The sequence below is a fragment of the Dermacentor albipictus genome, chromosome 2 (genome assembly GCF_038994185.2).
Source record: "Dermacentor albipictus isolate Rhodes 1998 colony chromosome 2, USDA_Dalb.pri_finalv2, whole genome shotgun sequence".
In the NCBI taxonomy this organism is placed as follows: Eukaryota; Metazoa; Arthropoda; class Arachnida; order Ixodida; family Ixodidae; genus Dermacentor; species Dermacentor albipictus.
Window position 1 is genome coordinate 168,918,489 of NC_091822.1, and position 22,360 is coordinate 168,940,848.

A 22,360-nucleotide genomic window follows, 5' to 3' on the forward strand; every position below is an offset into this window, starting at 1 on the left:
TCACTAGATCTGGCTGGAAAACAACAGTTATCTCCGCTGTTACCTGGGCTACAAGTCTCACCTGCAAACAAAACGATAGAAGTGTTAATGACATACAGCCAGGGGGCGATGTTAGAAGGAAGCACATCTCAGCGATACAAGTCAAACGAAGATAACAGCATATGATTAATTCGTGAAACATAAATACAGGTACATTCCTTACCTGAAGGACTCAGTATACGGATACTCCTCTCCTCTCCTCGTAGCTGATACAAAATGCTTGGATAATCAATGGTTTGTTCGCGTTAAAAAAACATAAATATTGAAAAAGGAAAACTAAAAGAAATCAGTGCTCACAAAAATGAACTGGTAGCCGCTGACCGGCGAAGTATATAAAAGCTCGCTGAAACTAGCACGATGTTCGCGTCGATGTCGTTAGTTTGCAATTCGACAAGCCAAGCTTTGCGCTATTCGCTGGGAGCTATTCCGCGATACACTGTTATGGACATTGTCAAAATTCGCCATATCGTCAAGATTCTGCAAATTCGGCATTTTGAGGCAATCAGAAGCCGTCTAGGAGATCACCGCGGGGCAATTTGAGCTGACAAGGCGGAATTTGACATCGTCCATAGAGCGATACTGTGGACCACCATATTGTCAAATTTGGTAATGGCGGCATTTTGAGCCAATCAGAGAGGCCGTAACAGCCTTCTGGGCCAATCAGAGCTGACAAGATTGCGCAGGACGATATGGCAGAATGTGTCAATGTCCTGAATGTATAGCATTCAGGGATTCGCATGCGGCCATGCAGCGATGATCAGCTCAGGAAGGTGCAGTGGCACACACCCACTGCAACGGATCATCGAACAGGGAAGCGTGCAGTTGTAGTCGCTGTCATGCTTTCGTACCACGTTGGTTCATACCCACTGCTCCGACCGTAATGGCGGCCTTTTGAGCCAATCAGAGAGGCCGTAGCAGCCCTCTGGGCCAATCAGAGCTGACAAGATTGCGATCAGGACAATATGGCGGTATGTGTCAATGTCCTGAATGCATTCAGGGTCTCGCATGCGGCCATGCAGCGATCAGCTCAGGAAGGTGCAGTGGCACACACCCACTGCAACGGATCATCGAACAGGGAAGCGTGCAGTTGTAGTCGCTGTCATGCTTTCGTACCACATTGGTTCATACCCACTGCTCCAACCTCATGACTGACTTCTTTTTGCAAAGGCCGAGCGTGGACGGTAAATAATTGATCAGCCGTTCAGCGTCTCGATTTGGTTGGCTATCGCCACTGGCAGTTCGCGACGCAACTGTATACTCGCAGGTGTCTTTTTTTTAATAACAGTACGGCTTGAAAGACATTAGAGACCACGGTGGCCATCTGTGTGATTCGCAGTGAGCAGACGACGAAAAAGCTGTGGCTGTCGCGCGTCGAAAGCTCGCGCTCGAGGGTGCCGTCTCGAGCGGCGGCCGCGATTGCAAGTGCTCCCATTCTGGGTTTTTGTGTTTGTGCCATGGTTCCGACGGGGTAGGCAACCACAGTAAGTCTCGCCTCGAGGGCCGCGCCGAGCGCCTTCTTTATTTCTGCCCGCTTGCCTCGCCCACTGCGAATCGCGCGGCGGTGCACGCCGACGTCGCAACATTGTCGCCATAACGGCCCTGCTGGTCACTGCGGCGCTCCTCGAAAGGGACCAGCTGCTGCTGCAGCTGCTTCTCGCTTTTCAGCTGTATAAACGTCGGATCATGCACGTACTATATCGCGACACGTTCCGTCAATTGCTCTTTGGACGGAGCTGGTTGTTTGCGACAGTGTCGCATTATTTGTGCGTTCTGCGTGGCGCTGCCCATGCCACCGCGCCTTATCCTTACGCGGGCGCCAACCGTTACCTATAGAGTGCCCGTTCCTCCAGGACCAGTTCGGAACGCCATGCACTGTCTTGCGACCGCCTCTGGCCGCAGGCGCTTCGACCATATGCACTGCGCCTCAAACGGCAGCTTCTCAAAAGGCTAGCTGTCGCGAGGGAAGAATGCGAGAACGCCATTCCATACGCCCCTCCTACCGCGCCCCTCTTTACCCCTCCTGGTGGTAAGAGGGGCGCAGGGTGGTACCGCACGGTGGTACGGCATCCACGCACGGCGACACCGTACCACGGTGCGGCTTTTACCGCTGTGTTAGTCTCCATTATCTTCGGGATCTGTGACCCACGAAAGCTCTTAGGCATGGAGAAATCGCGGTTAGTTTCCAAAGAAAGTACACGCTTTAGAAGCTTATCCGTGACTTCTGCTGCCGACACGTCTGCGCCAGTAGCTTGGTTAGTGGTATAAGTGGAACATACGTCATAATGTCTCTATCTTTAGCTCCATTTGCGTTCTGGAATGTACTCCTGTAATATGTACTCCAGGTTTTTCTCTGTTCGATGTCTCATATGGGTAATCCTCATGTTCGGTCAGCATACTTATTCACTCATATATTCATACCTCAAATACATGAGGGGTGTGCATATCTAGTAGGTTATATTTTCGGTGAATGGCTTGAAAGATGAATGAATGGAGGGGCGCACCGCTGCAGCAGGAAGATGATTCCAGTCTTTCGCTGTATATACGAACGAAGAAGGAGTTGAGATGAGCGCCGGCGCGAGCCGGTGGAGGATAAACAGCCTTTGAACATGGCGGGATGAAGTGCGATGCGCAGGCGCGATGTCGGTCTGCGAGTGATAACACTTGTAAAAGGGGTACGTACAAGCTTGCCGTTTTGCTGCGGTGCTCGAGGGTTGAAAGGCTCAGAGATGAGTTATGGCGTAGTGACGATATAATGTGGTCATATTTGGTCAGTACAGTTACTATAGTATATGCGCTTATGCGCTCCACTGGCAGCAGTTCCGGAAAAGCAGTTCCGTTACGTTCGCAGGGGAATTTAGGCTTATACGTGGAAGCATATAAAGCACTCCAAGGCGCGCATGCGCCGCCTACCGTTGTCTATAAATTGTACAGATCGTGTGGAAACGTCTTCAAATATGCGTACATAAGGGGTATAATCATCCTCTGAACGTCTTCTTTCTTAACAAAATGCTAGGTAGCAATAATATCCATCTCTTCAATACTCGCTGTTGTATGCACCGAAGCCTTAGCATATTTACTACTGTCTGTATAAAGTCCTTCTCAGTCCGCAAATTTCGCACGTAGGAAATGTAAAATAAGCCTGAATCTGTGTTCACATGTGTTGACTTACAGTGCTGAATGTGTGAAAGGTGCACGTGTCTGATGATTTGGTTTGCTGCCTGCTGCGGGGAATGACTTGTTAAACGGACGTGAACGCCTTCCTCCCGCACATATACTAATTGCGAGCCGCTCTGCGTGCACGCTTCTCCATTTTTTCAGACCAAAGCCACCATGGCCAACCGAGAGGGCGGGCCCAAGACGGACATGGCGGCTATCATCACGGACAACAAGGGAGGGGTCCCAGACCGACCGACCAAGGTATCTGAAAACTTGCGCGACGAGGAGGCTGCCTACCAGCGCGACATTCTAGGCAAAGATGTTGGCCCCCCAAAGAAGGCCGAGGAGTCCGTCGGCGACAAGCACGAGATGACGAACCTCCTACAACGCGAGGAGGCCCGGCTGCAGAAAATCGGCCAGCACCTCGACAAGCCAGACATACTGGACCAAAAGCTGCGTGAGCAGACCACCCTGAAGGCGGAGTCAGAATTCGCGTCGGGGACCAACATCAAGACCGACATGAACATGCGCATGTCCGACGACGTCAGGGGACCCGCGATGGACGTTGGTCCGCCAAAGGAGCAAGGGGCTGGCGGCGGATCGCCGATGAAGCGTCCTTCTCAGGGGAGAATCGCCGCGGGAAAGGCGACCGGCACGTCTTACGCCACGGATGGCAACTATCCAAAGACGGACATGGCGGCCAACATCACCGACCACCGGTCGCGCCTGCACGAGCTCAGTAAGACCGCGCAGAAAGAATTGATGCGCGAAGAAGAGAGCTACGCTCGGGACCAGCTCCTAAGGGAGCGTCAGGGGCTCCCTACCGCCACGCGGCCGAGAGAATCGTTACCAGGACGTGCTTCGATGCAACAGGGTCAGGGGCCCCCTACCACCACGCGGCCGAGAGAGTCGTTGCCAGGACGTGCTTCGATGCAACAGGGTCAGGGGTCCCCTACCACCACGCGGCCGAGAGAGTCGTTGCCAGGACGTGCTTCGATGCAACAGGGAGCGCATGCGCCGGGCGGAGGCCTGATCGCAGGTTCTCGAGGCGGCAGCTTAGCTTCGCCAGGCGGCCAGAAGGTCATAGCGGCCACCATCTACACTAAGGACGAAGAGTCGTCGACATCGGAGGAGCAGCCGCCTCGCATGACCTGCTGGCTGATGCCTGAGAGTGTTCAGCGGGTCATCGACAGCGGCATGGAAAAGATCTACGGACCGCGACCGAGGCGTCCGTACAGGCCGCCCATGTTAGACATGGAAGTGGAAGAGGACGACTACGACCCGTACTTAATCAGAGCGACCGAGGCTGTGAACAAGCCCGAAGAAGGCCGAGTTATGTACCCGAGTGGGAAGCGTCGCAAGCCCCGACGCCCAGTGTACCCGGCAGAGGAAGATTTCGACGTCATGTTTCAGGACGAGCTGGTAATCGGCGGCGGAGGTCGCATGATGTACGTCGATGAAGGCGACGCCGACTACGCCGACGAAGGGGACATGTACGAAGAGGAGACAGAGGACGTTCTTTACATGGATGACATGATGTACCAGGGTGGCCAAGGTAATCCCATGATGTATCGTCAGCCCATGGGTCAACCAATGATGCAGCCAATGATGCAGCCCATGATGGGACAAGCGATGATGCAGTCAATGATGGCGCCACCCGTGATGCAGCAGATGGGACAGCCGATGATGCAACCGATGGGACAATCCATGATGCAACAGATGGGACCCACTATGATGCCTCAGATGGGTCAGCCCATGATGCAGCCGCCCATGATGCAAGCCATGCCAGCTCAGCAGTACGGCTACGCCCAGCAGCCGCAGAACATTGTCATCAACCAGAAAGATCATATAGAAGTCAGCTCCTCTGACACTGACGTCAACGTAAAATGGACCAAACAGTACGCAATGGAGCTGCCCTGTGACGTAGATGAACTTAACCAAACCGCTTCTAGTGTCCGCGTGGAGCAACGCGTGAAGATCAGGACTGAAAAGTCAACCACGACGGATTCTGAAGACACGGGAAAAAAATCAGCCGCTGTCCAGACGGCGCGTAATGACCCGGTATCTACGACATCGCAGACGGAAAGGCCAACGAAGGATTCAAAGAGTATCGAAGCAAGGGTCGACACAGACGACGCGACCACACAGAGGAGCCGAAATCCCGAAAGAGTGGCGGACACGCAGACATTCGGCACGTCACCGTTCGTTCCGGGCGCCGGCATGCCGTTCATGTTTCCGCCGGGCATGATGAATCCTTTCATGATGGGTGCCATGTGCATGCCCCAGCAGCCACCGCCTCCTCCGCCTATCCCCGACCCGCCGCCACCGCCGCCGTGCGAGGAGTGCGCGCAGCTCAAGTCTTGCTGCGAGGACGTGCCCTTCGAAGACCTGAAGAGGAACATTGAAGAGGATATCGCCAACATAGTGAACGAGAACCTGGAGGTAAAGATTAGTGACGAAGACACCAAGATACTAGTCGCGCGGCCAGACTCCCCGTACAAGCTTGTCTACCTGATACCGCAGCGAGCGCAAGTCGTCAAGGAGGAAAAGAGCATCCAGACTGGCAAGCAACCCACGAACAGAAGTATTCAGACAGACGGCAAGAAGGGCGCTAAGGGGGCCAAGTCGTTCGACACCGACGGCGGCGAAGGAGAGCGCGTGATTATGGCCTCGTACAACACTCAAGAGCGCCAGATTAACGGAAAGCGAGTGCGAACGACCAAAGCTTTCCGCGTCACGCAGTCCGACGACGAGAACGTCACGGAAGTCCAAGAATCGTCGAGCAGCTCGGAAAACGGCAGATCCAGGTCGAAGCACAGGTCGCGCTCCAAGAGGCGGGCGAAGCGCGCCCGTTCGGACGGCGCCTATCCGCGTAGTCTGACCATATCGGTCGGCCGCACCAGCTCCACCACGAGCCGCAGCCGCTCGCCGGGACACAGTCGCCGCAGTGCAGGGCCAGCACGGAGCGAAACTCCCGTGCAGGGCCAGCGTCGCTCGAGGCGCTGGAAAGGGGCCGCCGCCAACAGCATCAGCTCGTGCAGCGCCAGTAGCGAGGCAAAAGTGTCCATCATCGGCCCGGCTTCGAATCCCGACGCAATAAGCTGCACCGCGAGGGCCTACGCCGACGCCTCTCCGACGAGGCCGCACTCCCGCCTTCCGCCTCGTAGGTACGCTCCGCAGGGCGACGACTTGATGCACGTATCGACTCGCTGCACCGTTGTGGCGTCGGACACGAACCTTACAGCCCGGTCTATGCACGGCGTTCCCGAGCTGCCGGCCGATGTCAAGCCCAAGTCGAACAAGGTGTGGATGGAACGCATCTACAACGAGCGCCCCGAAAGCTCCCGCTTCAGCCCGCGCGCGGAGAACCGAGCGCCCTCGCCGCTCGAGATGACGAGGCGCCAGAGCAGAGAGAGACCTCCATCGGCTCGCGGTGGCCGCGACAAAGGCGGGATGGTGTGCAAGCCGCCCATGTCCGTCTCGTCCATGTTCCAGGCGGCCGGGGAAGCTCGCTACCAGAGTCCCAACCGCAACGCCAGCTACATGGAAGCCGAACGGATCGCCAAGCAGATTGCGCAGCAGATCGCGCCGCAGATCATCGCCGCCCGCCAGAAGGAACCCATGCAGGAGAAACAGCGAAGCGGACAAGCGTCCGTGGTGCAGAACATGATCGCGAGCGCTCGACAGCACCACCACCAGCTTCAGCAGCTTCAGCAGCAGCAACAACAGCAGCAGCAGCAGCAACAGCAGCAACAGCAGCAGTACCAACAACAGATTCTCCAGCCCCGCCGGTCTCAGAACCGACAGTCGCCGTTCCGCAGGGACGAGGAGACGACCCGCTACGAGAACAGAAACATGTACTCGACCAGCGGTCGCTACACCGTCAGGTCCCAGCAGTCCCTGGAGCGACTGAGCAACGCGCAAGGCAGCCGCCTCGTGGCAGAGAACAAGGTGTCCCGCTACGGCACGGCAGCTGCTGGCGTCACGTCCTCATTGAGCCAGAGTCTCCCGCAACGCTACTCGGGAGGCGGCTACCGCCAAGGCGGCGTGAGCATCAACGGACCGCCGAGGCGGTCCGCCACGATGTCCGCCGTGAGCCGCAACTTGCAGCAGCCGCAGCACTTGCAGTCACGCGGCAGCCCTCTGTGTGGCAGGCAGAGCCCGCAGGCTCGGTACATCCTGCCCATCCAGCTGCAGGTGACCGGTCAGCCGAGCCGAGTGACTGCTGCTGCTGCCGCGTGCGGCGGCTCGCGTCTCTCTCCGGGGCTGTCCGGAAGCCGCTCCAAGATCACCATGATGCAACAGCAACAGCAACAGCGCCAAGAGCAGCTCTCGAGCGTCGTCATGCGCAACATCGAGCGGGACTCGTCGAGTCCGCCCCGCATGACGCCCACCAGCTCCTGCCACGGGGACAAAAAGAGAGCCTTCTACAAACGGTAACAAGCGTTCGCAACTATTGGCGGAAATCGAAAAGCAGGGAAGGTATGGAGCCAGCGTCGTTGTAACTTTTCCAATGTGGAAGCAGAAGTCGTAATGACGAGCAAAAACACAAAAGTAGCGATAGGTAAAACATTAGACTACAACAGATTCGAGGACGCTCAAGCTTCGCCTTTAAGAGTGGAACGCCGACAGCATTCAAATATGCCCGACTGCTTTTCACGCCTTCCGGTAACCGTAGCTTTCTTGCGAATCTGCGTAGGCGGGCTCCGTCTGGCCGCGGTGGTGTTGCAAGGAACCGAGCGGGTCGCGTCGCTCTGTATGAATGGTAGAAAGGCTAGAAAAGGGGTTTGTGCTTTCCGCGCGACAGAAATATGATTTCTTGTAGATTCACATTGCACTCCGACGCTATCATGTCTGTAGGTTGTGTTTGGGTGGTGCTTTGCGATTTTTTCTTATGCATTTTACTTTGAGGAATTCGACTGGCACGCCTCTGCGCCACGCGGAGGGCCGGCCTGCGTGGTTGGGGTTAGGAACTATTTTTCGCGAAACGACATCCAACCCCAACACCAGCTTTTTTTTTCGTCTTTTTTTTTCGACGCGGGGCGGGCCCTTGGCGCTATTGCGTTCACTCAAGCACGCTAGGGGAAAATTTTCGCCGCCCGTTTCAAGTAGGATGTCGTTAGAAATTATCCATCATCATCGTGCCATCTTGCGGCCCGACGACGGCGCCCCAACTTTAAATTCTCCAACAAAAAGGGATCCTGATAAAAATTCATTGTTGGTGTAGATGCATACAATACTGTATTAAACTCAATGTTTTGCTGTTCGTGTACCAAGTTCACTCTTTGTTCCAGAGTAGAATGAAAATGTACTATGCTCCATCGAGTAGTTTGTTTACAACACCCAAGGTGTTGGTTGTTGTACATCCAAGCAGTAACATTTCTGTACTGTAGTGGAGTCCTGGGTTTATCTTTCAGCCATTCCTTCGCGCAGTTTCGGAGGCACTGTGTTAATTCGCCAAACGCTTCTTTAGGGAAGGTAAATATCGTTCAGATGCATAACTGCATGTTGCCAGTACTCCATTGTTTACTATTGCATACCGCGTGCGCCGGGACAGGTTCTTAGTTCGTTTTAACGTAAGCCCATGCTATGCTCTTTATGACTGATGATGTTTAACGTTCTGGACGTCTCTCCGTGGCCCATGGCGACAGGGCGTACCGACTGCGAATCCCAGCCCAGGAGAAGCAGGTGCTGACGTACGCGCTGGTCGCCCTGGTGGCCCTCATCAGCATCATCCTTGTCATCAACACGCTCGGCAAGAAGCGCGTCAGCGTCGAATGACCACCAAGCCGCGGACACGCCGTCCGAAACGCTGGCCGCCGCGCGGTTCGACACACACATCGGCTCGACCCGACACCGGGTAGACGCGGTCTCGGCGTCTAATCGGCGACTCGTCTTTCGAAGCTTTTCGACGAAGTTTCTTCTTCCCACAGGCGACGCTTGGCCGCAATCGACTCTGGGGCCTCGAAAGAAAGAGTGATGTGCCCGACTTCAGGGAAAAAAACAAAAAAAAACGCGGAGCACTAATTGAGAAAGCAGGTCGCAGTCTACGACACGTAAAATAAAAACCTGGGAAGACCTTCGAGAAGTAAAAGCTGCCGTTGCTTGGGTGTTTCTCGTTTATTTAACCCGTCGGTTTACTAAGAGCGACACATTTGTTGCCGTGGGTCTCTTTGCATGTTGTGTGGAACATCGTTAATTCGGCGCTTGGATCAAATTTTCAATAATTCTGGCCTCTTTGCGAGAACTGTCCCACCGATTGTTCAGTTTCTGCGCAGCCTTGCATGTGTATCGAAGTAACCGCGCAGTGGTATCGAAGGTCGCAAGACAGCCCGCCGACCTCCTTGGTGACCCCTTGTGCATTCGTACTGTTTTCTACAGTGGGCTGCTCTCTAAAAAAAACTTTACACCCTTTAGGCCTTATCTTGTCCCCAAACGATAATCGCCATCTGCCTTGCTAGCATTCCCTCTCTTGAAAACTCCTGTCGAGAATGCTGTGTCAAGCTGATAACGCGCAATCGGTTCGTGACTAGGAAGTACCGGGCTCGCAGCGTTAAAGAAAGGTAATGCGGGCAAGACGGATGACGATTATCGTTTGGGGACACAATACAACCCAAAGGGTGTGAACTTTTTTTACACTCTACACTCTTAGAAAAATTTACACCCTTTGGGGCTTATCTTGTCCCACAACAATAATCGTCATCTGTCTTGCCCGCGTTTCCTTTCTTTAACGCTGCGAGCCCGGTACTTTCCAGTCACGAATGGCATGCGCGTTATCAGTGTGACGCAGCATTCTCGACAGGAAAGTAGCGAGCGCCGAGTTTTCAGGAAAGGAAACGCAAGCAGGGCAGATGACGATTATTGTTGTGGGACAAATATACACCCCAAAGGGTGCAACCGTTTTAAGAGTGTAATTTTGCTTTAGAGTGTGCAGTAGAGTCGGCAATACCATACACTCAGCGTAGAAAGAAAGCTCATCACTACAGCTGCCGCAACAAGCGTACGACACAGTCGACCATATGATACAATCGGTGGCAATGTGGCTCAAACTGAATCTCGTTAGGCAACACTGTACTCAGCTGTTTCGGTTTTAGTGAATGGCCGCTCCCGTGGAATTGTCATCACTTTCAAAATGGTATGAGTCAGCGTTATTTACTGCGTTACTAGCCAATAATTCGTCCAAAAATGCACAGAAAGGTGTCACACGAACATGGTTACACCGTGTATTGTTATAATGTTTTGTTTGGCGCGCTTGTTGCGAAAAGTACTGTGTGTAAACAACGACGGTCTCAACGAGAAAATCACTTCTTACAGAGTTCGCACTCGACTTAAACATCCGTTATATCTACATATGAAACAATTTTCTCGTCTCTGCTGGGGAAGAAGTGCTCCTTTGGTCGTGCCGTTGGCAAATCGCTGTTAAGTGCGGCCGTGTACTAGCGAGCTTGACGTATTTGAGTTCGCTGTCAAGCTATCGGCCTGCTGAAAGGTAAAACAAGAGGAGGTGCGCGCGTCCGTTTAAAGGGAGGTGGTGGGAAGAAATACATTGTCGGGATATCGGTCGGTGCACTGCCGAAGGAACGAGAGCCTTGGGTTAAGGAAATTTAAACTTGTTCTGCTGCGTCCTCGACCTCTGCGTCTCGGAGCGCTTACCAGTAAATTTTCATGATCTACCTCAGTGTTGTTGGAGTATTCGTTCAAAATATACATACGTGGTACAAGCCCACGAACTGACAGAAGTCGTTGAATGTCACGTAAGGGGACATAGCGTGTTTGCAAAGTACTACTACGTTGGCTGCGCGAGATATATGGACAGGTAAAAATACGCATGCCACAACCACGCTATTTGCCCTCTGTCCACCCCTTTCGTGCTTCTTTACCGTTCCTAATGTCGTCAAGCCAACTAGGCCAAGCCTCCGTACTACAGCAGCATTTCAATAGATGGACATAGCAACCACACATTGTTCTGCTAGAAAGTTGGCAGCAGACTGCGTACGGTCCTTTGACGACCATCTCATTCTGCCTTCGTAAACATTGTTCGTCGTTTCTTGTTTTCAGTTTCCGTTCAACATGTTTCACGATCACCTCGCCCGGCCGTTTAACACTCAGTACAGATCGTACTCCGTGTCAATGCTTCCTGGGAATGAACGGCAAGACGTGGAACGAGGAGGCAAGAGTAAGTACCGTGTCAGTCTGTGCCTCCGAGTAATGTCATTTCTAAGCTCGTGCTTTATGCATAATGAAAGTGCGTCTGTTACACCGCGGCTTATTATACGTAAGCGCTTTTGTGCCACAGCTGTGTAAAACTGCAAACCTGCATAAACGTGTTTTTATGGCTGTTTTGCATTCGGTAACCTAATGCTAAGCGTTCTGTGTATTGCATTCCAGTTATAATGCCCCCATCTGCTCTGGATCATTTAAGTGAGTATATGGTGTGGTATGTTCCAAAAGCATGCTGTATGTCGATTGAATTACCATTCTCTATTCTTGAAGTTCACCTTACTAGACACTGGTACACCTGCTTGGCTTCATTTACACTTTATTAAATAGCTTTTTTTACGTTTTTGGTGAAGTGTGGTTATCGATTTTAATGCCTTGCCGTAATTAAGATAATTATAATGATATCGCATGCTCTAATTACATTGTTTTAAATAAATGCCATGTGTATACACCAGATGATTAAAATACTTCTACCCCAAGCACCATTCTTTTTTATTTGCTTCTACTATGGGACGGGATGTCTGTACAAAAACATGTTTATAACCAGCCTGTCAGTTTAACTTATGTGCGCTGTGTTTTGCAGCAGAAATTTTTGACATATTTTCATTTCTTTTTCTTCTAGCACGGCTCAACATTGTCTACCCAATGTTGTTCAAGCTCACTAACAAGAAGTCAAACCGAGAAACCCACTGCGGTGTTCTTGAATTCGTTGCTGATGAAGGCAAGGTGTACCTGCCATACTGGGTAAAGATGTCCTCCTTCTATCAATAGTTGATCGTTTTTGACCTTGATAACGTAAAACATCTCAGTGTCACTGATTCCCTTGCATACAGACAAGAAAGAAAAGAAGTAGTCACTCTGGTGTATTTTAAAATGTAGTGCTGAAGCTGCCATTGAATGGGGCGATTGATTAGCCTACTGAGAAATTTCAACACTTTCCATATTGTTGTCCAACAATCAGTGCAGCCAGTTACAGGATTTGCTTCTCATTATGCAAAATGCATTTCTCACAACAATTATTACGAGCTAAATAATTACTTTGCTATGTTTCTATAGTACATAACTTATACTTTACCGCAAGGTATGTTTACAAGAATTTTTTTCTGGACCATGTTGACAATGATAACAGCAAAGCTTGCAAAAAGTGGATGTTGGCAATGTGTTTTTGTCTTGGTTTTTTCCCAGTGCAGAAGGGTTAACGTGATCTCCTGACCAGTCTGTGGCCAATCGACCAGTTAATTTCGGTGTTTCAGAGGCCTTAGAGGGAACAATGAGGTTTTGTTGTTAGAGGGTTTGGGCTCCTGCAACTATATAAAGGTGGTAAATTGCACGTGTGACAAAAAAATGAAACGCCACAATTGAACAGATCGAGAGAAAAAGCAGATGGTTATATGTATTTATTCTTTCTCCTTTTGGGTTGCACTGTTTCTTTTCTTGGCTACATTACTACTTACCTACAGACGTACTCCCCGATTATGCATTTGTGTACATATGTGAGCACGTACATTTGCATATGCATACATTTGAGCACACATGTATGTTTACCATTACCTTATTCACTTAGTTGAAATCAGCACACGGGGAAGGGAAAAGTTTGAAAAGCTCTTATTGGGACTTTTATTTTTCTTCCTTGCAGATGCAGAGGAACTTGCTGCTAGACGAAGGCGATCTGGTCCAAGTAGAGAGTGCTACTCTTCCTGTAGCCACATTTTCCAAGTTCCAGCCCCTTTCAGTGGACTTCCTGGACATCACGAATCCCAAAGCCGTGTATCCTTGTGAATCAAGTACTCGTTCAACAAGAAGCAGTAACCATAGCGTTTACAAATCGGATACAAGAAAGGTGACAGGATGAAGGCGGCACTCATGATTGGTGTATTTTGGGAAGGGATACAGCAATGTAAGTTCTTATAAAAATGGTCTTGCGCCAACTTAATATTGAAGATATTGGGTAGAAGCAAGACTGCGATTGTGCATGGACTCATTAAAAAATGCAGTGTTGTTTATATTGGTGACAGACCGATCTCGTTTTCTGAAGAGACAATTTTTTTTTCATGATAAATCATAATATTGCAGTGGACTTCATAACAGACTGCTGTTCAGTTTGTGCTTGAGCCATTGTAGGTCTGCTTACATTGCTCAGTTGTCTCTGCTCCTGAAAAAAAAGAAAGAGTTGTGAGTGTAGAATTCGTCATGTCACCTTTCTTGTGTCTGTTTCATAAATGCTATGGGTATTGCTTTAATTATAAACTGACTTGCCCAAAAACAACTTGTGATAAATGAACAAGAATATTTAGGCTGGGGTCACCCCTGAATCCTTTATTAATATACATCAGAAATGGGAAAGTGCTCTCTGTTTCGAAACTGATGAACCGATTTGAATGAAATCATGACGAGGAGAAAAGTTGCCCAAGTGAGTGGTAGAACATTGCTTAGCATATTGCAGTGACCACATTTCAGTAGGGGCAAAATGCAAATATGCTCGTGGTACTTAGGTTTAGATGCACGTTAAGAAACCCCACGTGGCTAAAATTAGTCCAGAGTCTCCCTCTATGGCATGCTTCATAATCATGTCATTGCCTTTGCACGTAAAACCCCAGAATTTAATTTTCATAAATGACGACGACGATGATGATGATGCCACAGTTGTGTTTGAGCAGGGATATGGCAAGGCTCGTTTGTCATACGAATGTATATGCACATTACATGCTTGCATACATAGCATCTAGCCAAAAAATTTGAAGGAACTAAAATCAGTGACTGCCTTTATGGATTAATTGGTTTTGAAATGCATTGGAAACGCATCAAACCCATGAAAATGTCACTATTTGTTTGTGGCGTTGTATTTTGGAGGGCGTACTGTTCAGTATACTGGGAGGCAGATGGTGTTTGTGGCACAACCTGCTTTCCTGAGCAGATGCCACTCAGCTTGGAAAATGCATTGAGAAACTTTGCTTGCCTGTCGACTGGCGACATCATTGCGATTGAGTACAACAACAAGGTAAGTTAAAACACTGTGGGTCATAATTCTGGCTCTGACCCTTCTCTCTTTCTTTTGTCCTCTCACCTAGACTTACGAACTGTGTGTCCTCGAGACGAAGCCAGGCAAGGCAGTGTCCATCATAGAATGTGACATGAATGTAAGTAGACGCCTCACTGCCTCATGTTGACGGTGTGGTGTTGGAGGTACACTTGCAGTCTGAGACAGTGCTGCCACGAACGTGCAAGTTAAATGTTATTCAAATGTACGCAGTAGGGAGCCCACAGTCTTGCATAATATATTGCGCACTTTCAAAGCCCCTTCTACTATGTACCGCCTATGTCACAGACCCCCGAAGGACTACCCGTGGGCACCAACTATTGGGCGATCGTACATGACCATGAGTTACTCTTGAATGAAAACTTGTGCACACTTTCACACCCCTTCAATCTTCTAGCAAACGAGAAAACGTGAAAGCGGCGGTTGCTAACGACAGGTGTAAAAGTGTTCCACCTGTCCTGTTACCACTCCTTTCTCACTCTCTGGCACCTTTGTCAGATGCAAACCTGGAAAGGTTACCACAAGATTACCAAAAAGAAGAAAAAGTAAGAAAGGGGCAATAGGTAGGGCATTGCTATCAGTGCTGTCCTAACTGAGAGAAGTCGAGGATGAGTGGACAAAGTGAGCATTGCACTGTTTAGTATATCTCCATTATTATTAGGTACGTTCCAAAAAAACGTTTGCAAGAATATGCAAACGTTTGCATATTCCTGTTGCTGTTCCTGTTGCAACGTATTCTCACTTTTGAAGAAGAGGTGTTGCAGGTTTCCTTTAATAAAGTACCAGATCATCAGTAGTGCTCGATGGCTGTTTGGACATGAGACCTGTAAAGTCAAGTATCAAGATGCATGCCCTATCAGAGTGTGAATGCACATATGTTATACGATGTGGAGATCTTTTGCTGTGATAGCGCATGTTTTCTGGCCTTAATGCTTTGACCAATCCCTATCACAGGTGGAGTTTGCTCCCCCGGTTGGGTACAAGGAGCCAGAACCTAGGAACGCTCCAAAGAAGCAAGAGAAAGAGGCAGAGGTAGGATGCTTTGAAATGGGCAACTAATTCTGTCATTCCTTGCTGATTGTAGCAGTACTTATTTATTAGCAACAAAATCAACAGCTGGGCCAGTTGGTACATTGTTGTAAGTGAAAAAGTGGACAAAAATACAGCATGCCCTACCAAAAAGGCAGCTTCACCCAGCTTCATCCCATCATCTCCCTGCATATTGCGATTTTCGCTGGTTTTCTGTTTCAGTCTGATTTATCAGGGTCCAGAGAGAGACAGAGATCATCCTGCATGATTTTCTTTTGCAAATGTATTCTGGACTGGTCATCGGATATGTGAAAGAATAGCTATGGTTCTCCTTGCATGAGGATCATTTTTAAGATGTTGTGTGCAATATGTGCTTCTACAAACTGTGAGCAGTACAGTGAACGTGAGAGGTTGGACATGATTAAGGACCCCAATTTTCATGAGGATCATTTATAAGATGTTGAGTGCATTACGCGCTTTTACAAGGCGTGCAGTACAGTGCATGTGCAAGGCTGGACACCATCAAGCACCTCAGCATTTAGGAGTCTGTGAAATATGCGTAACAGTATGCATTAAAGGGACTCTGAAGATAAAAATAAGTGGGTGTGTATTTGTAAATTACCCTGTACAATAGCAAGAAAGCTGCTCTTACCATCAGAGGAGGCTTGGTAAGCCAAAAAGAGACTTACGAACAAAAGACAGATGGCAATGGCCATCTAAAGTTTACGTAATCTTGCCATGTTGTTGTGGAGTTTGACACTGTCTGCCGGGGCCTAGCTGTTTTGTCATTGGTAAAGATGGACTACATTGTACACCAAAGGAGCCATAGACTGTTTCAGTTACTTTTGTTTCGAGCACTCTTACTGCTCCACAAAGGCCTAGGTATGAAAAAATACTTAGAATCCCTGACGTCACTATGACATGATGCCGCGGTTTCACCGCCTAATTAAAGCATTCTGTTTGGGCTTCATTTTCTCTTTTGATAATCGACCACTTACTACGAAATTAACAAAAAGTTTTGAAAGGATACTTCATCAGTCTTAACTGATTACCGTATTTACCTGAATCTAACATGCACCTTTTTCTCAACAAAATGGGTCCGAAAATTGCCTGTATGTTACAGCTGGATATCAAGCCAAAACCACATTCATGGCACCAGCAACAACCTTCCGTCAGATGCAGCATCATGGCCAAATGACGACCGAACACGTTATTGTGAAGTTTTCTGTGGGCCATGCAGTGGGTTCATTTTGTTCTCGACTACGGTTGTAGGGGTTCCCTCGATCAATCGCTCTTGGAAATAGTATCACTTTTACAAGATTTTGTGTGACTTCGCCCCGGATGTGTTAGCTGGTATGGCCACCAGTGTTTCTGGTGTTGTGCCAAGCTCGCCATATGCGTACAGTGACATGAATACTGTCGGCCACATACATCAGCAAGTCAGCGGCAGGGTCACCAAAAATATCACGAGTGATACTAGTATCCCTAAAAGTGATCACTTGAGAATGCGCCAGCATGTTATCCATGGCCAATGAAGTGCCAGTGATGACGATGCGCCGCTTTCATTATGAAAAGTAATTTGAAGAAAGTTCCCTTCTGGGAAGGTAAATTTTGCATATCTTGTTTCTTTCTGATTGCAAACCTTGGGTGCGTGTTATGTTATTTTTTTATAAATCGGGGGCATTTTACCTTCAGGTGCACTTATATTTTCTTTAAACCTGCAAAAATTGATGCGCATTAGATTCTGGGGTGCGTTAGAATCGGTTAAATACAGTAAGTCTTTCTCTGTAGTGTTTGTTTAACTTCTTTTACTTTTCACGCATTGGCTACAGCCGTGGAAACGAATTGTAACTTTAGTTTGCTCTTGTTTTGTTGAGTTTGCTGTTTCCTGTTGCTACTGTTGCTGCCTTCTTTCAGATGGACTATGCTGCCTTTGAGACAGAGCCCGCTGGCTTTGTGGTGAGTTTTCTCTCACGTAGTGTTTTCTTTTTTTATATATATAATAGGGTTGCATACTAACAGCTCCATTCCCCATATTTTCGTGTGTCTGTTTTGGTGGCTGACAATCACAGCCTATGCAGTACCGGAATAATGTCTATAATTACAGCTCTGCCTTTACAACTCCAGAAACTACACAACAGGGTTGATTCTTACAGCAATAACTGTTATATAGGGACTTTACAGGTCCACTTGCAATGTCACAATATGTCATTATAGTAGATTCTTGTTGTGGGTTTTTGTCATAGATTGTAGCATCTTCTAGTAACAGTCATGATCAAGTTGTTGTTATACTGATGATAAAATTAAACACATTGAAGTGGGGACGCTCTTGTAGTTTTGTTCTGGTCATCAAATTTTTGATGGATCATACTAAACCAAGTGGAGCCTTTTCTTTCCTGTATCATCATTCTATTGACCGATCATTATAAATTAGTATTATGACCTACTCAAGGCGGACCTGTATCTGTACCTCTCTTTTCCCTCTAACAAAACATGTAACCACTTGATGAAGGCCTAGAACCTTCACTTCTGCAAATTAATGCCCCAACCAAATGTGCCACCAGTAGATTGATAAAATGCACCTGCATAGAGTGTGCAATAAGCTGCGAAGCACCCATTCGAAGTATGTTTATGTGACGTGCAGTCTTATCTTGTGCCAGTTGTGTCATCATTTCAAAAATGGAGTGCCTATAGACTCATTCTACGCTGGAAGGAAATATAATGCATGTCTGTACAAATGCGCTGACGCAGCTCTTCCGAAGTGTTTATCAGGCCCTGCAATCCAGTGTTTCAAGCTGCAAGTTGTCTTATCTTGATGGTGAAAGAGAAAGTGACACAAAAATTCTATGCCGAGTTGACAAGCTAGCCAACCGCTCATTACATTGTCTGATCCCTGGCCTTACCTGAACACTCCCACTGCCTTCCTGCTTCATAGCATTCAATATCTGATCACTCTACCCGAGAGATTATGCTTGTTCGATCACTTTTGCAAAAGTACATCGTTACTCCTTTGTTACAGGCATTCAGTGGCACTGGGAACAGACTCGATGGCAAGGTTCGTTCTCAAGAAGGAGCCGCAAACAGTACTGTCAAGTCAATTCCCAAAAGGTTCGAGGAACTTTGTCTGTTGTCGCTTTTCAATTCCTTTGTTTTGGGTGCTTTTCATATTTCTGGTAAGACTCTGTGTTTTCATTCAGTTAAGAGTATGGTAATTGTTCGCCTAGACTTCAGTTTCCCATAGTGGACGACGAATATAAATGAGAAGAAACCAGTCGGTGCTATTGCAATTTAGTCCAATACCAATGAGGTTGGGATTTTAACCCCTGATTTCGTGCTCACCAGTGTGACTGTTGCCACACTAGATTTGTTGCATGTAACGTATCATTTGCACAATCGCTTTTTTTTTTTTTGCAGGGGAAACTTGGTGATTTTTAAACATAGAACAAGACCTTAACAGACAATATTTCTAGGCAGCACATCACTTGCATCAATGGATGTTGCGATCTACTAACTCATCTGCTAATCAGTAGTGGGTGGGTCAGTCAGCTAAAGTGAGCACTTTGGGGGCATGTCACAAATGCAAAATTGAAGCCGGTCAGTACGCATGCAAAGCACATCTACTTGCGAGCAATCCTGTGACTAGGGCCAGTTTTGAGAGGTGTGTGCTACACAAAATGTCTGCAGGAAAACATGCACGGAAAATTAGTGGGCCTGCCATAACATTGAACTATTGCAAGGCTGCAGCATTTTCATTTGGAAGCCTCTTGCAGTGTTGTGCCATTAATTTGTGTCTGCTACTGTAACAAATGTGACCATCATTGCTTGCTCCTAGTGCTACCTCCTTTGATTTCATTTTCTCATAATCGGGTTTTACAGTACTAGTATTCTGTTTCTGTGACCAGGGGCGATATTCTTGTACAATCACTTTTGGGGATACCATCACTCACTTTAGTGAAATTTAGCGTAACTTTGCACTGAACCCATTGAAGCATTCGACCGACAGTGTTCCTGGCACTTTGAGAACTCTGTGAGCTTGACACGGTGCCAGGAACGCCATCAGCCACATATGCCGACATGTTTGATGCCGGGCCGCATGAAATCTTGCGGAAGTGATTATGTCTCCAGCAGTGATTGCGCGAGAATATCGCTCCAGGACAGATCTATCTCAGCTTGAAAGTTTTCCTTCTCAAGAATCTGTATTAGTTCCCTTGTAGCATTGTGCTACCTTTAGGTGAATGATGCTTCTTTCCTCTTGTGAAACTTTCTCCTGCTTGCAGACTTCAGCGGGAATTATTTGCTCAATAAAAACTTGAAACAGTCATGAAACTGTCCTAATTTGCCACCATTTTTAACACTTTCAGTTAACATAAGCTCAACAGTGATGCACCTCTTGATGTAGTCTCCTCATCCCTAAACTTTTCAGAGGCATTCCAGACTACGATTACACCATTGGCACTCTCCGCTTCATCCGGACAGCTCGGCCGACTGTAGAGGATACGGAAGTGAGTCGACAGCATTTTACAGTAATCGTTGTGTAACATTTTCTGGCAACATGGGCGCCACTGCAAGTTTTGGTAATATAGATTACTGCCACAAAATATGATCATGGTATCTCTTCTGTAATGACCACGATCATGTGATTAGATGATGACGAAGTCAAATATACATAAATTTCTGACGAAGAGAAAGGCACATCAGTCAGTTCTGTAGTCCTTTGAAGACAATGCCTGAGAGTTAGTTGTATCAATATTCTCACGCATACATTACATTGCTCTTTGCCGGTGACCATTTTTCAACAGATTATCAGTTATTGCTTGCAGAGAAATGCACCTACTGTATTTGAAATTTTTGAATGCTGTTGTAGGTCCTATAGCAAAAGAGCTTTGTCTAATCAGATTGTGGGTGATGTGAATGCTCTTGTACTTTCTTGAATGTAGGCGAACATCAGCGGTTGCTTTAGGATGTATGATGAGTCATGCGTAAATAGTGAACGCACTTGATCGGTGAGATCAGATTTCGACGAATGACAACAGCGCTTTCCTGTCCTTGTGTTGGGGCACTGCTTGTTTTGCTGGGCACAGGTTCACCCAGTAAAGAGGTAAATGTTCAACTCGTGCTTCTGGCGGGTCCATTTTTTCACTGTCACTACAGGGTAATAGTATACATCGAGGTGAAGCGAGGTAATCACAATTGTGAATCGTAACAATTTGAAAGCAATGGCCATGCAGTGTCGAAGCGTGACCTTCTAATCAAACAGTGCGTATAGGAGTTGCTAAGATTGTCTCCTTTGTTTCAAATTGCACAACTGTCTGTTTGCTTGTTCCTAGGGTTCTTTTTGTCAATATTTGCTAGCAATGGCTGCTTGTGGCTGTATTGTTTAAGTTGAATTGTAAGGTTCTCCAGAAAATGTGTGTGTCTGTTTTTTAGAGACACCTATTAAAATGACATATATACCACATTCCTGGTGAGCAAGATATTTGAGGACATAATGACGACTTTATGAACAGCAACAATATTTCAAGCAAGAACTGAAATATTTGTTATAAATATTGCACTTTGTTTCTTTTACCACTGTTTTCCAAGTCTGTTGAATAAAACCATCTTCAGCCTGAATTATCAACTAGGATGTCGCAGTGAAGGTGACATATTCACACAAGTTTATAGCCAGCCACCCTGGGATTATGCAGCCCTTGTGGGAGCACACAAATACATTACTTAGTTAAAACTGCAAAAAAAAAAAACGGAAAAACAAGGACAAGCAGAAGGAACACACAACACACCAGAGTGCTGTGCACGTGGTCATTTTTTTCACGCAGTTTTAACCTTCCTTCACATATGAACCGACTAGCTCTCAAGAACGTCCTACATTACTTAGAAGTGATGCATAATGATATCCTGCATGGAAACCTTGACTGTTGACTCTGCCACTTGAAGTGCTCTGCTCTGGCCCCAATCGTCCTTTCAGGGCTTGGGCTCATCGTGGTCTCCACTTGCTGAAAAAACTCAACTGCCTGAATGGCATGTAACTACAGTGCTTATTTTTGTTTGTTTCAGGTGATTATTAGCCATAGACTGTTGTCTAACCCCAAAATATTTGGCGACATTCGAGAAAGTGACAATCTCCCAATCACTGTGATAGGCATGTAAGGCAGCTAGGACATCCTATGGCTTTATCTCTTGTGTCAGATTGGGAGCTGACACAAACTTAGAACAAATATGCTTTGTAGGTGACAGGGATCGGGTAAGACGAAGTTAAGTGCCTAATCATATAGAAGGAGAATGTTAATGTTTATGGTAATTTGAAGCCGTGTCCTCCAATATCTTGCACACACGGTATGTTGCTATTTTATACATATTGATGGAAAAGTTTTGTAATGTTTGTACTTACGTAGCAATGGTGTTATGTAACGGGCAGTGTTGGTATAGTGCATCTTTGACAAAAGCATTAATCCTGTTGTCTTTCTTTGTGTTTGTTTCTTCCTCTTTAGGGCAAGACTAAAGACGAGTTTTCTGCCTTTTCAGGCAAGGCACATTCTCTGAGGCAGCAAAAGACCGTGAAGTGAACTTGCTATCCTGGCGATTAGGCGTGAAACATGATTAGGTACGACATGAAACACTAGCCGAAATAAAATTTACACATTTTATATGACGTTCATTGCTTCACACATTATGGTTCCCTTGCTCCATGCTCTGAACCACTAACAAATTTGTTAACATGGATTCGCTGTCAACTAACTCATGATGTTATTGCGTGTTCAATTACCTTTCGTATACATAATGGTTGCGACATGACTCATAGGCACAAACTTGACAATTTTGTTCACGCCAGTCTGTTCAGTTATTGAAATTATATTTAAGCTTACAGATCCTTTGTTGCAT

At 47.5% G+C, this 22,360-nt stretch overlaps 2 protein-coding genes across 3 annotated transcripts; both read left to right on the forward strand.

Moving 5' to 3' along the window:
• Window positions 1-1,361: 1,361 nt before the first annotated feature.
• On the forward strand, window positions 1,362-9,289 carry LOC135910643 (uncharacterized). Its single transcript, XM_065442659.2, has 3 exons — window positions 1,362-1,520; window positions 3,358-7,631; window positions 8,847-9,289. Exons 2-3 carry the CDS (start codon window positions 3,370-3,372, stop codon window positions 8,974-8,976), a joined length of 4,392 nt encoding a protein of 1,463 aa, XP_065298731.1. The 5' UTR covers window positions 1,362-1,520; window positions 3,358-3,369; the 3' UTR covers window positions 8,977-9,289.
• Window positions 9,290-10,172: 883 nt separating this feature from the next.
• On the forward strand, window positions 10,173-22,130 carry Ufd1 (ubiquitin fusion-degradation 1-like). Of its 2 annotated transcripts, none has more exons than XM_065442657.1 (12): window positions 10,173-10,330; window positions 11,254-11,371; window positions 11,584-11,616; window positions 12,038-12,159; window positions 13,052-13,182; window positions 14,341-14,413; window positions 14,484-14,552; window positions 15,407-15,484; window positions 17,399-17,440; window positions 18,501-18,589; window positions 19,905-19,983; window positions 21,970-22,130. In XM_065442657.1, the coding sequence occupies exons 1-12, from the start codon at window positions 10,328-10,330 to the stop codon at window positions 22,042-22,044; spliced, it is 912 nt and encodes a 303-aa protein (XP_065298729.1). In that variant the 5' UTR covers window positions 10,173-10,327; the 3' UTR covers window positions 22,045-22,130. The 2 variants fall into 2 exon arrangements, with proteins under 2 accessions (XP_065298729.1, XP_065298730.1); XM_065442658.2 differs by lacking the exon at window positions 10,173-10,330 and adding an exon at window positions 10,487-10,684.
• The last annotated feature ends 230 nt before the right edge of the window (window positions 22,131-22,360 follow it).

Bases quoted from the DNA above. Each gene is read 5' to 3' on its own strand.
- LOC135910643 (XM_065442659.2), top strand. From the start codon at position 3,370: ATGGCCAACCGAGAGGGCGGGCCCAAGACGGACATGGCGGCTATCATC. The intron at 7,632-8,846 runs GTAACAAGCGTT...CCATGGCGACAG, and splicing joins AAGAGAGCCTTCTACAAACG to GGCGTACCGACTGCGAATCC.
- Ufd1 (XM_065442657.1), top strand. The intron at 15,485-17,398 runs GTAGGATGCTTT...GCCTTCTTTCAG, and splicing joins AGCAAGAGAAAGAGGCAGAG to ATGGACTATGCTGCCTTTGA. The intron at 19,984-21,969 runs GTGAGTCGACAG...CTTCCTCTTTAG, and splicing joins CGACTGTAGAGGATACGGAA to GGCAAGACTAAAGACGAGTT.